This window comes from Hyperoodon ampullatus (assembly GCF_949752795.1).
Source record: "Hyperoodon ampullatus genome assembly, chromosome: X".
Classification (NCBI taxonomy): Eukaryota; Metazoa; Chordata; class Mammalia; order Artiodactyla; family Ziphiidae; genus Hyperoodon; species Hyperoodon ampullatus.
In genome coordinates, this window is record NC_136913.1 from 19,123,506 (window position 1) to 19,147,638 (window position 24,133).

General features: G+C 38.7%; 1 protein-coding gene across 4 annotated transcripts in view; it reads left to right on the top strand.

Annotated features, from left to right (window-relative positions):
- Positions 1-5,251: 5,251 nt before the first annotated feature.
- The window catches only part of CNKSR2 (connector enhancer of kinase suppressor of Ras 2), a gene marked incomplete at both ends in the record, with an annotated part of 259,781 nt that continues 240,899 nt past the window's right edge, over positions 5,252-24,133 (top strand). For all 4 annotated transcript variants that reach the window (XM_079727709.1, XM_079727710.1, XM_079727711.1 and 1 more), the window contains one exon: positions 5,252-5,315. In XM_079727709.1, coding sequence (XP_079583835.1) covers positions 5,252-5,315 — 64 coding nt within the window. The remainder of the gene's footprint in view (positions 5,316-24,133) is intronic.

A 24,133-nucleotide genomic window follows, 5' to 3' on the forward strand; every position in this document is an offset into this window, starting at 1 on the left:
ACCAGAAACTTCCCTGATGGGCTAGGGCTAGTTAAGAAAACTAGGTTTCCTAATCTTAGGTGGGCTCTGGGATTTTTATTAGATTGTGATTAATAAAAATCTAACAGCAGGGAATACCTGGAAAGAGCCCTAAAAAAACCCTATTGGGATAACTTCAACTCCAGCCAATTTTTCTTCACTCAGAGATGACTGCTGTGAATCTTGGTCTGGAAAGGACATGGCTTGATTTAATACAATTTACCCTTGAGGCAGAACAGCAAAGAAAGGATTCTACTAATTTAATTATAGTCTCAGGGTGCTTCTCCCTGATAATCTAAAGGGAGGTTTGGCCCAGAGAAGCACACTTGAAGGCCCATTTACAGTTAAAGATCTCTTCCTACTTGCTTCTCTGACTACTGGAGGCATAGACATATTGCTATGAGGCTTTAGTTCTTTACTCATAGCTATTAGTTGAATTATACTACAAGAAAATAAAAACATTGTTCCAGAAATTTTGCTTAACTTTCTCTGGAGCAAGTTTTATATATTGTTCCTGAGAATAACTTGTATCTTGTTTAATCACTACTAGTCTCATCAGGATTGCCTAGCTAATTTTTCTGATCAAGGTATACAACTGGGCCAGCACAGAACACCTGCTTTTAGAATTATAGGAAAGGTTTGGGCAAAACTAAGTGGAAAAAAGAGGGCTCCCATCCCTTCCTCTCTTTTAGGACAGGGACGACCCACACAGCTGTTCTGTGTTGTCACTTCTCACTAATCATTCAAAAATGAAAGATAAAAGAGAGACAAAAAATTATGATAATATATTAATCATTAAAAAGGCAAGAAATCTAAACATTAAACAGAGAGCTATAGCAAAAACACAATCTAAGCAAACTGGGAAAACCACCAGAAAGGGCTCTACAAGACATTTTGTCTAAATGTTAAATAACTAAAAAACATTAAAATATGTCTTGCCTAGCAAGTCTGAGGTCTGATGCTGAGCAAGCTTCTTAGCAGAAGAATAGGAAGTGAAGATTAAGGCCCCTATAAAAATAACCTAGGTTAGAAATGTGGAGGTTAGAAATCTTTAACTTGCAGCTCCAGAAGAAACATTCACACTATTTACTCCTGTCTTTGGCCCCAAAGAGACAAAGGCTTTAGGCTCCTCCCCCATCTGCCCTCATCCCTAAGAGTCAGATCCACTGAGCACCTAGATTCTAGTCAGAGAACCTTTGTAAATTTCATATCTGAAGTACTTAGACTCATTACATATACAAAATCTTAACTGAAAATATTTTGGTCAAGAGACTTTAATTTTTTATTGAACTCTAGAGGGTCTAAAAGACAAAAAAGACAAAACTATAACAATTGGATTAAATGATTTAAAGTGGTTTATTTTTTATTTTTTAAAAGTAATTAATTAATTGGCCATGTTGGGTCTTCATTGCTGCGGGTGGGCTTTCTCTAGTTGCGGCAAGCGTGGGCTACTCTTCGTTGCGGTGCGCGGGCTTCTCATTGCAGTGGCTTCTCTTGCTACAGAGCACGGGCTCTAGGCACGCGGGCTTCAGTAGTTGTAGCATGCAGGCTCAGCAGCTGTGGCTCGTTAAAGTGGTTTATTCTGATATGGTTGCAAACATCTCAGAAGTTCTATGTCTCCAATTAATCAGTTTAATATTTCTCCTTTGCCTGCTTCCAAAAAGAATCCAAGTCTCCTTCCAAAGAATCAGTTTGGCTTTTATATCTAGACTGTTGAAGTATGTGTCACATATCATTTAGTGCAATGTTTGGATATGTAGTTTATGATAACATACCTTTTCCCCTAATCTTTGAGATTTGTTCATTAAGAGAAGGCAAAACTAAGAGGTTGAAGTTTGTATGTAATAACGTTATACTAACAAAAATGGGGCAAGACATTAACATTGTGAATAATAGGCAAAAAATATAAAAGCTAGTTTATTTGAAAAGTTGTGGAAAGAAAAATGCAGGAAAGATTTAGCTGAGTCATTTGGAGTTAAGAATAAAAGAGTGAAGGCAAAGATGATTTAATCATTTTATTTTTCTTCTCCCCAAATCAAGACTATCTGAGTGAAGTCAGTTGTGTTCTTAACAAACTAAGTGAAATAATTAATGCCTATTATGCTGTCAAAATCTAAGGCAAATTTTTGATGTTTTGTATGTTTTGTAGGGGAAACCTCAGGGAGGAGGACTTGGGAAAAATACCTAAGGCCTTGGTGAATGCTATTAGATAGTATAACCCCACACTCACATTTTGGCTCAGTCATTCCTAGTTTTTACAATTACTTTTCTAATAGTTATCTCAGGTGATTATATTAAATAAATTCCTTACTGTAACATATATAGGAGGAGAACATGTACAACTTAATTCTGTGTTGTTATTTCTCAAAATCCTCTTTCTCTAGGACCTTTTTTTCCATTTTCTTTGGTACTGGTCTTTCATGAAATATGTATCTTTTATTTTTACTGCATCCTGGTGTTTGGCATTTGTTTTGATACTCCATTTATTATGCAAACAATATCTCACTTTAAGCTTGCTTGCAATATGATGTAGTCTGGTTGCTTGTCATACAAGCACAGTCAGGATATACTGTTTGGTGTTTCAGCCAAATTTCTTCACTTCCTATATTCTCACAGTTGGTACCGTGCAGGAACACTCATGGTGACTCTTAGCCTCCTTTGTAGTTAACTTTCTGATGAGACATATTCAGTTAACATTCAATAGACCTTCCCCTTCCAAAGTACTGTTCACTTGGGGACACTGATACAAACCGTTTTACTAGTTTTAAAAGTCATATTCTGGAATCACCTTAACTCGGTACTACAATCATGCGTCATGGCCTCAGACAAATTACTTAAACTCTGTAAGCTTTATTCATTAATTTATTCAACATTTATTGAACTATGTGTAATAGGCTCTGGGGATAGGAAGTGAATGTGATAACCAAGAGTTTCTCATCTGTAAAACGTGGCTAATGATAGAGCTGTTTTGAGGATAAAATATATGTAAAGTACTTAGCACAGTGCTCAATAAATGTTCATTGTTATTATTAGCAGTATTATTTTGATCAAATGACTTTTAACATCTCCCTGTTACTGTAACCTCTAATGATTCACAATGCATCCATTCCATTACGTTTCTGAACATAAAGCTACTCCATAAAGTACTGATGCTGGAAATGATCTTTTCTAGAAATATTGATGCAATGTTCCGAGAACACTGGAATGTAGGCACTTCAAAATACAATACCTTTCACACCTGGTCAGCCAAGAAAAAAACTGTAAATCACAACCACGGTCTGGATTATGAAAGGAAAGTGCTATACCTGTACCGTCTGAGTGTAGACTTGTCTAGATAATCTTCTACATTTGTTTCCAAGATCTCTGATATACTTTTAAGTTTGTATTATTAGAAAAATAAATAACAAGCCTAGAGACAGGCCATCTTAAGTTTTACTTGTTGTGTATCACTAGCCTGAAAAGATCAAAAATATTTTTACTGTGGTTTCAGCTCTTTGTGGGCGGGGCGGGGGCAGGTGGGGGTGATGTCAACTCATGTTAGTTGACAAAAGTGGCAGTTCTGCATCTCATGCAATTGAACTAGAGAAAATGGGTTACTGCAAGAACTGGCAAAACCTATTGCCATTATTGCAATGGCTGTAGAAATAAAATGAGTTTCTCTTTTACTCAGTGGAGCTATTTAAGAATGACAAAGAGAAAACATCTACGACGGTGGCAGAGAATTTGCGTCCAAACATTCTAGGATGAATTATTTGTCGTTTAAATCGAGCCTCATTAGGCAAACTGTCTGTTTTACTAAGGACTGCACAGGAGCCTGTGTAAGATTTCGGAAGAACAGGAGTTTTGAAGAACCATGTTGTTTACACTTTGTCACTCATTTTCAAGCCCAGTGTTACCCTTCAGTTCTTATACAAGAATATCTGAAAACAAAAGGACATCCTCTAAAATGGGCACTGGGTGCTCTGAGCGTCGGAGGAGTTGGCCGAAAACCAGACACCAAGCCCTTCAAAAGGCACGTGGGGCCGAACCTCCCTCGGAATCGCCACGGCCGGCGCACGAAGGCTCCAGGCTCCGCGCCTGATTTCCCAGGGCCGGTGCAGCACTGGGGGCGGTCCGACAGCACCGGCCCTCCTGCCTCGTCATCGCTGCGTTTCTGGCTGGCGGAGCCCGGTCCCCGTCCGCGGCATTCCACGCCTCCGTCTCCGCGGGCGTGCGCGGGGCTCGGGAATCACCTCAGGAGCCCACTCAGCAGCGGGGAGGGCGGGAGCGAGGAAAGCCCGGGCTCCCGCTGTAACCCCCGAACTCAGCGGCGTCCCCCACCCCTCGGCGGCGGGGCCGCAGGTACCTCCTCAGCCGCCTCAGCAGTCGGCGCTCAACTGGTGGGCAGCCCGTCCCGCCGCCGCCACGTCCGCTCAGAGGCCCTTCGGAGCCGCGCTCCCGCCGCCGGCACCTGACTGACTGACTGACTGGCTGGCTGACCGACCGACCCGAGGCTGGAACCCGGGCCGCCGCCACGGCCGCCGCCGCCGCGCACGCGCTCCTCGCCCGCCTCCGTCCCGGGGCGGCCCGCGGGGCGGGAACGCGACGCTACTAGCCGCCCGCACCTGCCTGACTGACAGGCGGACCCCGGGACCGGGCCTCGTGCCTCGTGCCGGCGCGCGCACGCGCACGCGCCTGGCGCGGCTGCCGTCGGCCCCGGGGGCGGGACCGCGCGGCAGCGAGCGGGCGGGGGGCTCGTGGTACGCGCGCCCCGCACCCGAGGGCTGCGGAGAGATATTTTGGGTGGCAGGAGGCCCCTCGTCATTTCCGCCGGGCTGCTGGTCGTGCCGGGGGCTTCACTCTCGCGCACGAGGCGAACGGGCAAGTTGGCTGCGGGCGTGTGGCGGCAGCTCCTTCCCTTAGCGCTGCGACCCTCGGCAGTGCAAGCCATGAACTGAAGCCCCGGAGGGACGGAGACCCGAGCGGAGTTGCGGAGCCACGGCAGCAGCCGCCGCCTCAGAGGGGAGCGAGCAGACCCGGCGCGGAGCCGCGACCCCGGCGCCTTTCCCTCCCCGTCGCCGCTCCCACCGCTGCAGCCGCGAGACTCGACACACAAAAGCCGCTTTCTCCGCGCCGCCCGCCCAGCGAGGCAGCGGCCAGCGAGGGACCCCACCTGAGGGCGGCTCGGGCTGCTGAGTTCGTTTTGTGTCTGAGCTCCGAGCTCCGCGCCCCGCGCGGAACCGACCCTGTGCTCATGGCTCTGATCATGGAACCGGTGAGCAAATGGTCTCCGAGTCAAGTAGTGGACTGGATGAAAGGTAATGCCCGCTGTGCGGAGGGCGAGGCGGCCCTGGGGCTCGGGGTCCCGGCGCGTGGGAGGGAAGGGGCGCCCGCCGCGGCCGAGCCCGCCCTCGGGGCTGCAGCCTGCTGATCGTGGGGCGCCGTGGGCAGCGGGGGACCTCCAGGGCTGACTGGGGCTCGGGATCCTGGTCTCCTATTGTCTCCAGCCAGTGGCTTCCCAGCCGAAGAGGGGTGCGGAGAGCGCGGGGGTGGCCGGGGCGACCCGATGGGAGGCTGGGAGCCGGACGGCGGAATCCCTGTCAGTCTTTCCGGCTCCTAGCTCCCCTTGGTGCCCCCCAGGCCGGGAGGACGTGTCGACCCTGCCTTCTCCCCTCAGGGAGGAGCCCCCAGGGACGGTCGTCCGTTCCCCGGCCCCTTTGTTCCTGGGAATCCTGACGCCCCCTTGGCGGCCGCCCCTGCCAAGTGCCTTTTCTTGCGCCAACTCTCCCTGCAACTTTTAAGCCCACATAATGGTGTCAGGACGCGGCCGCCGGGGTTTGGGTCCGGAGAGCTCCCTCTTCCCCAGGTTGGGCTGAGGATGCTCGGGGGATGCGCTGCTTTGGGGGAGAGGAAAACATGCTTCCCCTGGGACAGCATCTGCGCTGGTATCTGTGGCTCCCTCCTGTGCATCCCCCCGCGTCCTTTGCCTCCTCCTCTTCTGGCCGCTTGAGGCTGTGAATCTTAAGGCTTTTTACTGGGGGCTCGACCCCAGGTGTAAAGTGATCACATTCAAGTGCCCCCTCATTTATTCCATCTTGAAGTCTGTCCCCTTTTTTCCCCTGGGCAGTTTCTAATAAGCATACTTAAAGACATTCGCCCTCTTAATCTCAAACGTGGGCTTTTTCTCTGTCCCTGGGCTTTCCTGCCTCACTATCTCCCTCTGTTGTCTGAGTTAGAGGACCCTCTCCTCACGACCACTGCGCCCCCTCCCATCCCCAAGATTCCTAAGATTTGGGGAATGCTGACAGGGGATGGAGGGGATGGACAAAAAGGGATTCCTCGCCACACTTGGGAGATGTTAAGAGTTTTGCTCGTGGTTATTCCTAGGCACAAACTCTGGGCAGACTAGTCAGGGACCAAAGGCTTATCATTTGCAAATGCAGTTCCAAAGATGAGGGAGCCCCTTCTTAGGGCTTGCTTAGCAGTCAGACTTTCTAAGCTCCAGGTACTTTAGAACGAAAGTAGGGTGAGTGGAACTGATTGAGAGCGCAGAGGGAAACTCAATTTTTTTCTTTTTCCCCCGAGCCTTTTCAGCCTCTTGCTTGTCTTGTGGATTTTCCTTTATCCATTTGCTTTCCTTTTATTCCCTTACTTGCCCCTTTATTCTTCCTTTATTTCGTTTTTCTTTTCTAATATGTGGAAAGTGCTTTGTAACTGCAAAGCGCAGTACAAATGAGAGTGTACTGAATTAAATCGAATTCATTATTTATCGACTGCCTCCCTGTGTGCGGTGCATTGTGCTAAGGTGCCATGGGTGCCATGACTAAGACAAAGTCCTGCAGTGGCTCATTATTTTTTTCTGTTTCTTCTTCTGTTTTCATATTGCTTCTGAAATTCCGCTCTCCTAGCTTCCCACCAATTTTTCCCCCCTTCGGATTGTCAGATGCAGACAAACATCTAACTTCTGTGTTTCTCAGTCATGGAAGAAAGAGCCAGAGCACATGCGAAAAGCAAGAATGCTTAATTAAAACCCTTTCTTTGAATTTGCCTAAAAGATTACTTCAATTTGAGTCTTGTTACTGAAATACTCAAAGAAAAGCTATCTTGGCTCCATGGGAGTCAGATTACCTTCAGAGACTACCTCTCACAAATTCCCATGATGCTTGTAGTGAGTGCTGCATACTCCATCTTCTTCACCTCCCACCCTCCCAGTACATTCTTGCACTTTCCCCACTCTCTACACTTTAGGTCCACTGAAGCACGTAGAACATATGATGTACATATTCTGACACACATTTTTAGTTTCTCAGTACACTAGTCCTTTAAAAATCTCTCCAGCCTAAAATGCAGCTTCTTTGGAGTTGGGCTTACATCATTAGCTGTGATTTTAAGTGATTGTTATATTTAAGTTGAATAACTTATTTTCATACCTGTTGGTGATGCATCTTAGAGCTATTTGAAAAGACAGAATTTGTGTATCTTTGTATACATTAGACTGGAAGAGAATAACTCATGTCATTATCTGTATATTTCAAGTCCCAAACTGCTTACTGCTGAAATTTCCATAATCTTCATATAAATTTGATTTGAGATATTATCAGAAAATAAAGTTTAAAAAAATACTAAGATGAAACAGACATTTCCTCAAATTAATTAACTTAATTCAGGTAACGTACACTATTAGCTTAATTAATCCCCCCCACCCTTTTCCCCAAATAAACTTTACAAAATACACTTAAAAAATACTTTTCACCCTTTCTTCAGATGCACTAATGTTTAAAAGTCAATTAATTTAGGCTGTAGCTTTGGAATGGCCAAACCTCATTTAGTGTTGTATAATGTATAGTGTTATAAAGGCAGTACCAAAGGATGAACAGGACTTTTGAACAACTGCAGCATTGTGGGAGTTCTTTAAAACATGCTCCTAATGTGACAGTTTCATCATCCTTAACATTTAAAGCATATATATGGCATATGCTTTCACCCAGTCACAATCGTAGATTGTTATAACTCTCTTTAGTAAGGTATATGCTTTATGCTCTTTCTAGGGTATTTTTTTCTTCACTGAACAGAAAAGGAACCATTAAGCATATAAGAATAGCATGGCCATATGTTTAATGCTTCCAGACAATTTATAGAAGTGCAATAGAAACTCAGTCAGCAGAGAGGGAAATGAAGGGAAAAACCCCTGGCTGACAAGATTATTAAGCTTTGGTAGAATATATTCAAGATTAATTATGAAGGACCATATATACACTGCAATTCACTTTAATTTATTACTTTTTATTAAAATATATTTGAGGGACACATAAGTATTAAATTTATGTTAATTATTATTAAAAAAAACGCTATAAGGAAATACTTCCTTTTTTTTTCTCACCCCCAACTCCACTCTTTGTGAAATCCAATACTTACTGAATTTTCTCCTGACAATAAAAATTTGATGTGACACAGTGTCAATGTTAGTTCCAGTAAATATATGAACTCCTCATGAGTCAGTAGAATAAGCATTTATATCCCACATTATCCTGATAGTACTTCAGGCTATTTAGAAATGTCTCATAGCCTTCAAAATTAATTTTAAAAATTGATTTTATAAAAATATTTTTTGAGAAAATCAAACACTCATCATTTAGTGCTTGCAACTAACCTTTTTCAGTTGGAAATTACATTCAGTCCTCCTGTAGTTTTGACAAAATTTTAAAACATAAACCTTTTTACAGTGAATAAAAGCAAAGCAGTTATTGGGAAAAGCTATAGGTAGAAAAGTAGGCCAATAACTATTTCTAATTTTTGCTCAGTCTGTTACTCTAAAATACATTATTTCTCAGCTCCTGTCTGTTCACTTGCAGGGCCTGGAAATATTTCATAATCTGCAGTTGCTTGAGTCTACTTTTTTTGCCTTCTGAAATATAACAAAAACCTTTGAACACGTTTGGGCCCCTATTATTAATTTTATCATTAATTTTCCTTGTCCATGTCACACCCAATAATTCCAGTTTTTTTCTCACACCTTTTCTGCCTTTTGAAATTCTTTCAAAATATCCAGATGACTAAGATAAAGTTATTTTCCGGGGCCAGCTCCCTTTCTGACATTTTTTCCAGTGATCTTTAATCCCTTTCTGGATCAAATAAAATGGATTATTGTTTTCAGAGTCAACTGACAGGCCCTGCTTTGCTGATCTTCTCTTATGGTCTCTGTGACTTAGCTCCATGCACTCTTATGTTATTATGATTCCTAAAATCGTCTAAATTTTTAAGGTAGCCTCTGAAGCCATCCCACAATTAACTGCTCTGGTCTTTCCTGTTTACTATAAACCATTTTCTTTAAGAAGCATTCACTGACTTCTAATTTCTGTCCTGATGACTCAGCCTTCATGAGGACAGAAAATGAAATACATTATTTTAGGTATTAAAAAACAAAGATAAACCCAACGTTTTGCATACAACCCTAAAAAGAAGAAAATGCAGTGATGAAATAAGGTCTATTTAGTATAAAAGTTTACATGCTGTAAAGGAAAATGTGTCCGATAACGGAAAGCAGTTTTGACAGGTACAATGCCCTTTAGTAATTTTTTTCCCCCTCATAGGACCCAGAGCTGAAGTTGAAATTTATCTTAATCAGGTGAAGGAAAATGTCAAAATTTTGAGTGAAACTGTTTTGAGAGAGAGATCAGAAATAATTTTGTGGCAGGAACTTGAGAAGTATACACCGTAAGGGGAAAAAAATATATGCTAAATGTTTAAATTGGTGCTATTACCTCTTTTTGAAAAATTAGGTTTTTTCTCAATTGCAGCATGACTAGATAGTAACCAACAATCACCTGCTTTGGATTTGACATTTTTGGAACAGGAATTCTTGTCATTTTATACAAAGAGGAAATTTACCTTTTTGATATGTAGAGTTTAGTTCACAAGAAACGTTTTGTTTGTAGTGTCATTAACATTTGCTCCTTAAGGTAACACACATGATGTAGTGCATAGTAGGAAAAAAAAGAGGATATTTATGTAGATGTATTCTAGTTCTTAGATATTTACTTAGTACTTCAGCATGGAAGGTGCTTTGATGGATGAATTTAAATAATTCCCTGCTTTGGAGAAATTAGTCTCTGTAAGGGATGGCAGTGACATTGGCAAACCTATGCCAAGACAGAGACAGGTACCAACTAGTACATTTGGTAAATTTTAAGAGTTTGCATATGTATACAAGCACCAATGGAAAGAGAAGATGATGATTTTAGTAAGTCAGGAAGGAATCCATGGGGAAGGTTTGAGCAACTGTTTAAGCAGTTTATTTAATTAAGGTATATTCTAAGAGGGATGTATTCTAAATGTAGAAGCACAGCAAGAGACTCTAGAGTTGAGATGGGGCGATTAACCAGAGGGGTTGAGTCTACGTTTGTCTGGTTGAAAGAGAAAGGTAGGCAGTACAGGGAAAGTGAGGGAGGAGCATGAGTAGGTGGCACAAAAGTATAAGAACAAATCTGCATTTCACAAAGGCAATAAAACTCTCATCATGTCCTGAGTTTAAATAAATACCACATTATAAAACTTTGGCTGCCAAAAATAAGCCCATTTCTATTTCTCGGGAATAATTTGGAAATAATGTTAAAATGAGTTATTTTGAAGATTAATTACATCATTAACATTATGTTGTTGGATATTTAGAATTTTACTGATCCAAATTCTTACATGAAGCATGCAGATTGGCTTTTAAATGTTGATGTTGTTCTTAAAGCAATGATAAATTATCATTTTCATTCATAGCAGAGTGACCTCAGATTAGGACCTAACATTTTCTTAATGACTTTTAGCTTTCTATGTTACTTCCTTCACACACAAGGCTTATTGTGAAAGATGAAGCATTAGCTTCTATAAAGAGTCCTAGAAGGATGGATCATCAGTACTAATTTAAAGGTGGGGGAAAGGGAGGGTAAGTAATTTGAAAAACAAAATGGAGTCTAAAGCTTTATGTTTATGAGTTTGTCATGGATTAGTGTCTGGCTGAAGAATAGGCTCATTGTTTTGAATAGCATTCAGTGAGTGAATTCAGTTTTCATGCATAGCATAGGCCTGTGCTACCCAAAATGGTACATTTCTGTGGTTGTGAAAGCCAAATGATCAAAAGCCAAAAAGTTGATTTTTGCTAAGTATTTTAAAATATTTTTATATTAAAATAAACATAGATATTATATTCATGGTATAGAAAGCAAAATTGGCATGATTTTAGAGATGAGACCAGAGGCTTAACAGGAATTTTAGCCTTGCAGCAGGCTGTTTAAAGCTGCGTTTCCCAGACCTCCCAGGGTTATGAGTACACTCTTGTCAGCAATTATGGATACATCAGTGGAAAAGTTTGCGAAGTGGTGGTTGGGTTTAGAAAAGGTAAAACTTATGTACTCTGCTTCCTCTTTTTCTCCTCTTGCAAAGGATAAAATATTATCTTTTCAGTCAAGGTCATGATAATTACAACATCTTACTTTGTTTGATCCATAAACCTGTAGTCAGGATGAACTTCTTGAGAATGATTCCCATCTAATCCTATCTTCCCCATCAGCTTAAAAAATTTAATGGTTTCTCACTGTTTTTATGATAAAGTCCTTAAAATGGCCTGTAAGACCCTGGAAGGTTTGGCTGTTGCCTGTGAGGTAAACCTCATTGCTAGCACTAGCTACTCGGGCTTTCTTTCAGTCCTGTTTACCCAGTCCTTGAGCATTTGCACTTTTTCTTCACCCAGTTAAATCCTGCTCATCCTTCAGATCTCAAGCCTTCCTTCCTCTGCCTCAGAAAAGCCTTCCTGAATCCCCAAATCACATCAGATTCTCAGTTATGCACTCTCTTGGTACCGTGTATATCTTCTTTGTTCCATTTGCCAGTTTTATTTTTTACCTTTATTTGTATGATTATTTGATGAGGGCAGGGAACCCATCTTTTTGCATAACAGTGCATAAAAAAGTATCTGGTGAAAAGTAGGCACTTAGGAAATATTTGTTGAGTAAAGGAATAAATAAATTTATTCACAGATTACTGGTCTGTCGACAACTCTGCTTTCCTAAATGACGATGCACGTAAAGTCCCTTATAATGCCCTAATGGATACTTCAGAGACAAGTTGTATACTGTGTGCCAGAATACAGTGTAAGTAGGGTTGCTTTGTCCATTTTTCATAGTTGTGTTGCTGTCTAGCCAATTCAATGATCTAAATCATGGTGTAGATTCATTTCGTTAAGAAATGTTAATAATTTCAGTGAATCTATAACACTTCCGTGTTTATGCTATAAATATTATTTGCTGATGTCATTTCATAGGCCAACACAATAGGCAAACTTCTTAAAAAATTAAAACATACCCCTTTTCTTAAGTATTTTCTTTCATACAGATTTTCTAATTGTTTCTTCATTTTGGTGTTTTTAAAAGAACACCATATGGGTTTCCCTTGTGGCGGTTGAGAGTCCGCCTGCTGATGCAGGGGACACGGGTTCGTGCCACGGTCTGGGAAGATCTCACATGCCGCAGAGCGGCTGGTCCCGTGAGCCATGGCCGCTGAGCCTGCACATCCGGAGCCTGTGCTCCGCAACGGGAGAGGCCGCAACAGTGAGAGGCCCACGTACCGCAAAAAAAAAAAAAAAAAAAAAAGGAACACCATATATTTTGGAATGCATGGTAGAATGAAATTGAAAAAATGCCTTACATTTTTCCTCTTAAAAAAGTAAAGAAAATAAAGTTCATATAAGAAATTTAAATGTATTTTTCTGTTGTGAGAAGAAAATGCCCTTTATTTGTTAATATAGAGGATAAAATGAAAAAAAAAGCCCGTTAGCTTAATGAGAACCATTATCTTCTCATTATATTTAATGTTGAATTTACATTTTTATTAATAGGAATAAAATTAAGATATTTAAAGATGCATCTTAAATCAGCATTTCTTATATAACTTCATCTCACTCTGATTTTGAAAAATAAATTTTAATTTTTTAAACCAGATATAAATTTATTTGGACTAATTTTTGAAGAGCACTCATTAAGAACCTATGTAGATAGTTACTGTAAAGCATAACTTGTTGAATACAGGTGCCTCATGTGGATTTTTTGTGAATTACATGCTACTGGATAATCACTAGTAGGCACGTTATAGAGATTTTTCTAATAAAATGTGCCCCTCCCCCTAAATTTAGAATGGTTAAAACATAAATCAGAATAAGTGAAAATTTTAAGACTTTAACATAACTTTGCCTGTCTGTTAACTCTTAATAAAACAACACCTTCAGGCTTAAATGTTCTAGCTAGTACTGCAAATCAGTGGATTGCAATTGTGCCCTGGTTTGAATTACAAATAACCAATAAACATGCTAGTATTTTTTTTAACTTGAAAGATGTATTTAATTTCTTGTTCAATTCCAATTTAAATTACAGTCATTAATTCTAATAGAAGTTTTCATTATCTTAATCTTATTCTTGCAATTTCAGGAAAGAAAGGGTTGTGGGTATTTGCATAAATTCATTGAATTTTAAATTTTACTAAAGTACAATAACTGCTGTTTTAGTTTTCTGTGTTCATCTATTGAGTATTTTGTCACAACATAAAATTGTTTTAAAAACCAAGATTTATTAAATAAACCAAAACTCACAAGGGCATTAATGTATTCTAGTTTGCCACAGTAAAAACACTATTACATAACTAATATCAAATGTAGCATACTTGTCCGTTTTATATTTACTTGACATTAATGTTCTTGGAAATTAGTTTGCTTTTTTTTTTTTTTGCGATACGCGGGCCTCTCACTGTTGTGGCCTCTCCCGTTGCGGAGCACAGGCTCCGGTCGCGCAGGCTCAGCGGCCATGGCTCACGGGACCAGCCGCTCTGCGGCATGTGAGATCTTCCCAGACCGGGGCACGAACCCGCGTCCCCTGCATCGGCAGGCGGACTCTCAACCACTGCGCCACCAGGGAAGCCCCGGAAATTAGTTTTATTAGGTAGGTTGGATAGTCTTCTGATAAGATGATAGATAAGAAGAAACTACGTTGTTACTTGCTTTTAAAGTGTTACCCAATATCCTCTTGTTTGTTTGAACTTTTTACTTTGTTTCAGCCATATCTGCTATTTTTAAAATGGGCTCGCAACATGGTTTCTGAAGTAATATCTAGAAGAAATCAATGGAAGGCTGACTTAGATCCTGGATTTTACTTTTTCCAACTTGTTTACACAATTATGAAATAATCTATTTTTTAGCAAGATGTTAGACTTCTAATTAATTTATTAATTAAAAACCTTTGAAATACTGGTTTTAAGTAATTATGCTGAATGAGTAATTTCAACAGCATTAGCTGAATTCTTGTTATAATTTTGGTATGTTTTATATGTGTATGTGGGAGTTTATTTCAGCTATCCATATTATTTTCAAAATGTTTGATAGTCCTGGCGACTTGTGATTTTTTTTTCACCTGGCTGAGCAGAAAATTCATATTTTAATTTTGTGTAATTCACTTATATTTTGGCTTTGTAAACAAGGTACTGGGCTATTAAAAATATATATAAAAGAGAAAGAATTGTAGAGTTGTTGCTACTGGTCCTCAAAATAGACATTATAGTCCAGTTGCTAGTTTTCCTCCCTGCCTGCCAGAGCCTGTGTGGAAACCAAGTTCAGTGTGGTGCGAGCCAGCATATGGATGGCAAGGCCGGTGCTCCTTCCCCATTTCCCTCTGCATTGGTGACATGGTGAGTTTTGCGACAGTCTCTGTTGGCACCAACGTTGCATTAAATTAATGACAGGTTTGCTTATCTAGAAGGCTGCTACCTTGCCTAACAGCTGTCAGACCAGAGGCTTTCAATTTGATGTTGAATTGTGACAAGCAGAGAGCAGCTCATTCTATGGAATGTTTAGAGCTAGATAATTTTTCTTTCTAATCTGTCCCTAGACATAATGTTTTAAGTCTATTTATGGTAAAAACATGCTAATTCAGGTTCTGTTTATTTGGGATTTGTGATAACTTGAGTAGGTTCCTATTGAACTTTACTTTTGATATGTGAAGAAAGGGCTTGCTGATCAATCTAATAATGTAATTAAGATTGGAAAGAAATTGTTTGACCCTGGAGGATGCGGTATTTTCAAGTATCGTACTTTTCCAGGAGCCATTTCCATAGTGAAAGTATGCAAGCTAGAAATGAGTTATATTTTTAGTTAGAATTTCTGCATACTTGGTTGGAATCATTTTTTTGACTTTTTGGAATCTTTTTGCAAACATCCTGTAGTACAGCTTGGTTATTCCCCTCATTGGCCCATGTCATAAAGGTCTCATGCATTTCACATCTATTATTAGCAGTAGTACTTAAAAGTGAAATAAGGGACAGTTGTTAACACCCTTTAACAGGTAAGTTACAGAAGTTAAGCAGCTCAACAGAGATGTACAGCTGTTCAGTGATGGAATTAGGTTGAACATTAACTCTTTTTTTTCTGCCTACTGGATTGGATTTACACTTTCGTGATTGAAGAACATAGTTCAAGTTTATACGTAATTATCTTCAGACTTGACTTTTTAAAAGTTTCTGAATTTTCTACCTTTTAAAAATTGGCACCATTTAGTATATAATAAAGAGTACTTTGAAATCATATGCCTGTGTTAGTTATATCCAGGCTCCATTACTTCTTAGCTGTGTGATCTTAGTGAGGGAGAGCTGAAGTAACTTGCTAGGTTTTCTCATTTTTGTAAAATAAGGGTGATAATATTACCTACCTCATAGGGTTACGGTATGCTTAAAACGATGCCTAGCACACAGCAAGTGCATGATAAATGTCAGCTTTTTTTTAGTTAAGGAAGAAGTTTCATTCTATTGGTAATCTTCAGAGGCAGAACTGTTAATAGATAATATTTATTGACTGCTTACTATATACCATGTAGTGTGCTAGGTGCTTTCCCTGCATCATCTTATACTTATCCTAGCCCTGAAAGGTTGGAATTATCCCTGTTTTACAGATGCAGAAACTTTTTCTTAGAAGCATTGAATCACTTGTCCTGTATACCCAAATATTTATCAAGCAGGTGTTCAATAAATATTTTGAAGAATGAATAAATGTTAAGTGGAAGAAGCAGAATTTGAATGAATTTCTAACTGGTTCTAAAACATAATATGCTTTCCTTGCCTTTCTACCAGAGGTAGATGTGACATGAGAGGAATCCTGGGAACATTTGCAAAGATGTTGATGTCCTCTCCGTCAGACCTACTTTCTTTAGTGTGTGGTAAGGTGGGATGTGGTCACTGGTTCTTTTGACCTCTATAGAGGTGTGTGTGTGTGTGTTGTGTGTGTTGTTTGTTGGTGGTAAAGCGTTTCCACTCAAAATAGGACTTTGGCCAGTGACAAAAATGCCACATACAACTATAGTATTGGTGACATTTTTTTTTTGACCATGCTGCACGGCATGGGCATCTTAGTTCCCTGACCAGGGGTCGAACCCATGCCCTCTGCAGTGGAAGCATGGAGTCTTAACCACTGGGCCCCCAGGGAAGCCCATCATCTTTCTTATTTTGAAGTGAACTCCAGGAGTTTGACGCTCTCCTCTTCTGAGTCTAGACCTAGGCAAAAGATCTACTTTAGGCTACTACTACTACCAGCCCAGTTCTGAGATGTTTTGTTCTCAAAGGATTGCTAATAAAAGTACATGGTGCCTCATGAAAAGATGCTCAACATCACTAAGCTTCAGGGAAATGCAAATCAAAACCCCAATGAGATATCACCTCACACCGTTAGAATGGCTGTCATCAAAAATACCACAAATAATAAATGTTGGCAAGGATGTGGAGAAAAGGCAACCTTAGTTCATTCGTGGTGGGAATGTAAATTGGTACAGGCACTATGTAAAACAGTATGGAATTCCTCAAAAAATTAAATAGATAGAATTACCATATGATCCAGCAATTCCATTCTTGGGTATATATCTGAAGAAAATGAAAACACTAATTAGAAAAGATACATGCACCCCAGCGTTCATAGCAGCATTGTTTACAGTAGCCAAGATATGGAAGCACCCTAAGTGTCTGTCAACAGATGAATAGATAAAGAAGATGTGGTATATACACACACACACACACACACAAAATAGAATATTAGCCATAAAAAAGAATGAAATTTTTCCATTTGCAACAGTATGAATGGACCTAGAGGGTATTATGCTTAGTGAAGTAAGTCAGACAGAGAACGACTTACTTGAAAGTGTATGTTTTCACTTATATGTGGAAGTTAAAAACTAAATGAATGAGTATAACAAAACAGAAACAAGCTCATAGATACAGAGAACAAACTAGTGGTTACCAGTGGGGAGAGGGGTCGGGGGAGGTACCGATGGGAAAGGGGAAGGGGATTAAGAAGTACAAACTACTATGTATAAGTTAAAATAAGATACAAGGATGTAATGTACAGCACAGAGAATATAACCATTATTTATAATTCCTCTAAATGGAGTATAATCTGTAAAAATATTGAATCACTGTGTTGTACACCTGAAACTAATATAGCATTGTAAATCAACTATACTTCAATAAAAAGTTTTTTAAAAATTTGTAAAAGAACTGATACTTCCAGTAAGTATGAATAAACACCTAGAGTATTTAAAAAATATATTTAATATGCACTTATAAATTTAAAAATCCCCTCCCCCCCAAAAGTAATGGTGCCTGATAATAGCTGTTCCTAAGGAGCGTTACATTTTACTACAAATACAGGCATACCTTGGAGATACTGGGGGTTTTGTCCCAGGCCACGGGAGTAAAGCAAATATTGCAATAAAGTGAGTCACGTGAATTTTTTGTTTTCCCAGTGCATATAAAAGTTGTGTTTATACTCTACTGTAGTCTATTAAGTATACGATAGCATTATGTCTAAAAAAGTGTATATACCTTAATTAAAAGATACTTTATTGCTAAAATGTGCAATCATCTAAGCCTTCAGCAAGCTGCAGTAGTAACATCAAAGATCACTGATCACAGATTATATTACAAATATAATAATGAAAAAGTTTGAAATACTACGAAAATTACCAAAAGGCGACACAGACATGAAGTGAACAAAAGCTTTTGGAAAAATGTCACTGATAGACTTGCTCAATGCAGGGTTGCCACAAACCTTTAATTTGTAAAAAACAAAATGTCTGCGAAGCACAATAAAGTGAAGTGCAATAAAATGAGGTACACCTGTGAGGGCCTTGGTTATATTCTGTTGTTTATATTTACCTAGTAGTGGTTAGCATTGCTATCTATTGCAATACATTTCATTAGTGTTTCTTTGAACAGCAGACTTTATTCAGTACATTTCTATAGCTTGGAAACCCTTACCTACCTAGTAAATGGTAATTGTTCGCCCCAAGTTATTTTGTTTTGTTTGGAAACTCTTTTATTGTAGACCAAATTGTGATATGAAACAATAGCATAGTGAATCACTCAAAAAACATGTATGCTGGAGAAAATTTAATCATTATCTGTCAGAAAACTGTTGTGAAATCGTAAGATACAGAGTGGTCAAGTTGAGCTAAAGATGTTTGATCAATTGAGTACTTGTAAAATGGTAATGATAGGAACAGTTACATCCACATTATGTTTTAAAATGATACACATGGGGCTTCCCTGGTGGCGTGGTGGTTGGGAGTCCGCCTCCCGGTGCAGGGGGTGCGGGTTCGTGCCCCGGTCCGGGAGGATCCCACGTGCCACAAAGCGGCTGGGACCATGAGCCATGGACAAAAAAAAAAAAAAAAATGATACACATGGTTTTGTCTGTGTATCTAAAATATATATTCTGGCATGTATTTTTGAAACTTTAAGATTTGTTCAGAGTAAAAACACAAAGATGATATTTTCTGTTTCTCCTTATTTTCCTTTAATAGACTTGAGGTGAGTTTGCTTTAGGCTGGAAGTTTTAAAATAAGTGAAAACATCTTAATTGTTCTTTGGTTGTGGAGAGAATGATTTGAAATCTCTCACTTTTTATGATAGCTACAATAGCCAGGACAATAGACATTTAAAAAATAACATCAACTGTGAACTGTGGTAATTACCAAGTATTTTGAAGTTGCCTTAGCATTGTCCATTTGATTGTGTAAAGCACTTCTTCTCTCCTAATGTGCTCATTATCTTTCTAAATCCATACAAATTAAAATTAATTTTGTTTGGGCATGTTTTTGAGAATTTCGTCACTGTTTTTCAAAAAGTGTTGACATCCTGTGTTGATAAGTGGTCTGGTAAGAGATAGACTTTTAAATATGGTAACATAATGAATCTCCATCTACATTATTTTAAGATGTGTCTAATTTAATATTTAAACAAAATGGTTTCTAATTTTGAGGGGTTTTTTTTTCATATGAGACTGTTTTGCCAGCTTGTTTTTACAGTTGTGACCAACACACACAGAGAAAATAAATACCGGTTTGTAGGGCAAAAATAGAGACACAGATGTAGAGAAAAAACGTATGGACACCAAGGGGGGAAAGTGGCGGGGGGGGTGGTGGTGGTAGTGGGATGAATTGGGAGATTGGGATTGACATGTATACACTAACATGTATAAAATAGATAACTAATAATAACCTGCTGTATAAAAAAATAAATTAAAAAAAATAAAATAAATACAGCAAAATAATACCTAGGGATCTACTAACATTTTTCTTCCTACTGATGTACCAGTAATAAGATCACAAAAAATTAAGGCTGGTTATGTATCTCTAAAAAATAAGAACTTAAAAATATATACATCACACACACTCACCCCTACAACACTATTATTACACCAAAATTCATTTCTTAATATTAAATATCTAGTTAAATTTTTTAGTTTCATAAATGTCGTAAACATTTTTACAGTTTCTTTTTTCCTTAAATCAGGATCCAAATAAAGCCCACACATTGTAGTCTACCTTATTTTTTTTCCTACATCAATCCTTTTGGACTCAGTACTCGCTTTACATGACAGACATTATTTAATGTCTCTTGAAATAAAATTCATAGATAATAAAACCTACCTCATATTATTAAAAAAATTCACTGTAATGCCTTTATTGTAATAAAAAGAGAAAATAATTTAAAAATAAGATAGGTTTCTATTGTATGTATGTGCTTAAAATGGCTGTACTATAAAAAACTATAATTGATATGTTTGCCTACTTATGATGAGCATACCTGGATTTAAGACAAGCAAGCAGTAAGTTCAGAAGTCATTCTATAAGTACAAGAAAATGGAAGAGCAGATGAATTGATAGACACTGGAATAAAAATGAGCGTTAGAACAGGTAACAGGCTAGACTCATTTGATATGTCACTCTAATAATTCCTGTTGAACATTTAAAAGTCATATTAAAAGGAACCTCAGCTTTTTGGAGAAATGGCAGATTCTAGAGCTGAGAAGGGAAAATTTAAGATGAGTCTGGAGCATCTTGTGCCAGAAAGTAAGGAAGTGCTCAGAAAACACAATGATGAGGGCACATCACAGACTTGGAAGCCATTCTGAAAGAGCTCTCAATGGCTGAAGCTGGAACAATTTGAGCAACAAAAATAGTATTGGATTTTAATTCAGTGCATAAAATAAAAATCTATGAGTCCATACTGATGTAAATAAGTGTCTGAATAAAGAAAGAAATGAGGGAGGAGAGAAAAATCTCCCATAAAGATAATTCCAAATAATTTATGTAGATACTCCCCTCTCAAGGAGGTGACACTTAACTCCCCACTTTTTGATTGTGGGCTGCACTTAGTGACCTATTTCCAAAGAGTAGAGTGTGGGGAGGGGAAATATAACTTCATTGGAGGAACCTAGTGAACACTACGTCGGCCGGGTGATCAGGGTTTGCATCATCAGTGATAAGTCATGTTGATCGCATGTACCCTTGATATGATGTGGTGAGAATGGCACTTCACCTCTGTGGGCTTCCTCCCCCAAACCCATAATTCCAATCTAACCAGGAGAAAAACATTAGACAAATCCAAATTTATGGACATTTTACAAAATACCTGACCACTACTCCTTCAAAACTGTCAAGGTCATCAGAAACAAGGAAAATGTGAGAAACACAGACCATAGGAGGCTAAGGAGACACGAGGATTATTTGTATTATGGTGTCCTGGATAGGATTCTGGGATAGAAAAAGCCTGATAGGAAAAAACTAGTGAAATCAAAATGAGGTGTGGAGTTTAGTTAATAGTGATATACCAGTGCTGTTCCTTAGTTGTGATAAATGTTGTCGCAGTAATGTGAGCTGTTAATAATAGAATATGGATGACAGGTATGCAAGAACTTTGTACTATTTTTGCAACTTTTCTGTAGACCTAAAACTATTCTGAAATAGTTTATTTAAATAAAATAGAGTTAAATTTATTTTCAAATTTGGTTATACCAAAATGTAAGCAATATCTCGTGAAATAACTTAGGTTTGCCCTTTTGTAAGTGTTAATAATAAACTCTTTCAAATGTAAACAAAAAAAGTCATGTGGGATACAGGCAGTTCTTAAGTGTGGGACTGTTGCATTCATTGGTCTAGCAATCATTCAGTAACCCGATCATTGTGATAACAAACTCCTCAGGATACTCAAAATGCACCCAAGGGACAACATTGGCCCTGGCCTGGCAGCAAGAACCTCTGCCTTACCTCTTCACTCCTGTGTAAACCTCATGCTCTTCCACACGTGAAAAAATAATTTTTTGAATGAATGTCATACCTGGTTTCCCTTCAACTGAAGTTAATCTTTTACTTGATTAGCTTTTGTTTTTAACTTTTTGCTAATCAGGAAATGTGTTTAAGAAAAGGAAACTGAATGTACATGGGATAGGGTGGAGACTACCAAAATTAGCTCCATCTCCTTACGTATTTTACTTCACTGCTAACAGATTTGCAGGTAAACTCTTGGACAGAAGAGTGTGCTATTCTAAACCTTGTTAACAAAGCCTGATTCCCAGCACTTTTTCTAATTGTAGTTTCTGTTTCCTGCAGACACTGTGTAGGAATGTTAAACAAGGCATGAACATTTTTGAGCAAATAAATGTGGTTTATAATAATTGATTTTAGGCTGAATATATAAACGTGTATATAAATATGCATGCGTATTTACGTAGGCAAGGTATTTGCCTAGGGCAGATATGTTGAAATGGAATATAACCAAATGAACTTTTCTCATTGCTTTTCTACGAGAAAGTCAGCATTTTTCTTTTTGTCACTAAATGTAACACCTTATTTTCATTGTATTACGGGGTCATGTAGTGTGTTTAGTAGTTGAGTTCTGGGTATGAGAGTGGCTGTAACTTAACACCTCCTTTGGTCACATCTCTAAGAAATTATATTTGATTTCAAAACAGAACTACTTTAATATTTGTACTTTATTCCTGTGTCTTTTTTATTATTATCTTCCTTGTTTTCTAGTTTAGTGGCATGAAAATTCTAAAAGGAACAAGCTCTGGTAATAAGTAGATAAAACTGTGACCGGGAATTTAACGCATTAACCTGATATCAGGGTTTTTTTCTCGCCGCAATAAACTGAAATGTTATATGGATCACAATTTTATCATATTTGATTCTTTGTTATTAATCCACTTCTATGAAAGTGTGAAATTCTGCTGATACTGATGTGAATGTCTTAGAATTGCCTCCCTGGCTTGTCCTGACTTCATGCTCTGAGTATCAGCCTGGATATGCATTAACGTGTTCTCTGTGAAATACTTCTGTTTTTTGTACAAGGGATTTCTTAAGGTATGCTCACAAGAATGAAGGAGAGTTTATTTTGTTTTTTTTCTGCTTTGATTTGTTTTAGTAAGGTAAGAATGTTTTGCATTTAAAGAAATCTTTAAAAAGAACCAGTCTGTGTAGATTGTACATTAAGTATCAAGGATTTGAAGCTGTCTTTGAATATGTGACTGGAAAAGATGGGTTGACTTTCCAAGATTCTCCCATATCTATCCCAGGATAGAATCTATCCCAAGGTAGGTGGGCAACATTTAGATTGAAATTGTTTTCACAACTTTCCAATGATACTTTTCATAACAAAAGTACACAGATTTAGGATGACTAGCTATTATGATAATACAGTCTCATAATAATTAAAAACAGAATGTTAGAAGCAAATTGTGTGATTTGCATGACTTATGAAATACAGATGGCGAGAAGTAGACTTGGAAGCTTTTTCAGAGTGCAGATGGACATGAGTTCTTCAGAGAAGTTAATTAAGAGTAATCGTTGTATAGTAACCACTGTCTTGTAGGCTGCCATGAATTTAATATTCTACTTTCCCCAATAAAAATGCCAGATGATGCCTTTCAAGGCTGCTGAAAACATCTTTATTACCTGTAGCCATGCCAAAGGACTCACTCCCCTACTGTACCCCTCTCTTCCCGCATCTCTACATTTCATACAGATGAATAAAAAAAAAGATTAAAGGGACAAATATCTAGTAGGAAGCACTGTATGTAGAAGACAATACAAATTATTTGTAGTACTGAGTTGGAACTGGAAATCTCTCCAGTTGTGACCCAACCTAAATTCTGTCCCATCGTGTGTGTTTAACTCGCCTCTTCATTTCTCAAGCCCTCCGTTTCTTTATCTGAAAACGAGGGTAAGGAAAATATGCTTTATAGGGAATTCTGAAGAATAGTCAACATGTAGTCCGAGTAGAAATGGAGTAACATTTTGACAATGGCAAAAATAGTTTATTATTAATTACTGAACAGGATTTTTAAATGATATTTATGGAAAATAATTTTTAAGTATTCCAATTTAGAAATAAATTGCTGGATATAGCTCACATATGTTTGCCTTAAGACCAAGAAGATTATACTGATTTTAAAATGTATTTGGAGTATGGATTTCAGGTGGCTGGCTCTCTCTTGGAAACGCTTTTCCTCTTACTAGCTTCTTTGTCTTGTGTGTAGCCACTTCTCTAACAGCTTTATTGGAGCCTTTCTCTCCAATTTTTTCCTTATATGAGTCAAATGATCACTTAAGTAATTCAGCCTAATTATTAGAATGGTATATCTCACTCTTCCTGGCAGGAAACCCAATACAAAAGTCCTAAAGGCATTGCTGTTGATGCTCCACCATCCCTGGCTAAGTCTCAGACAGTATGAGCCTCATCTCAGTAGTAGTCCTTGCATATCATGGTTCCTCATACTTCTCATCTT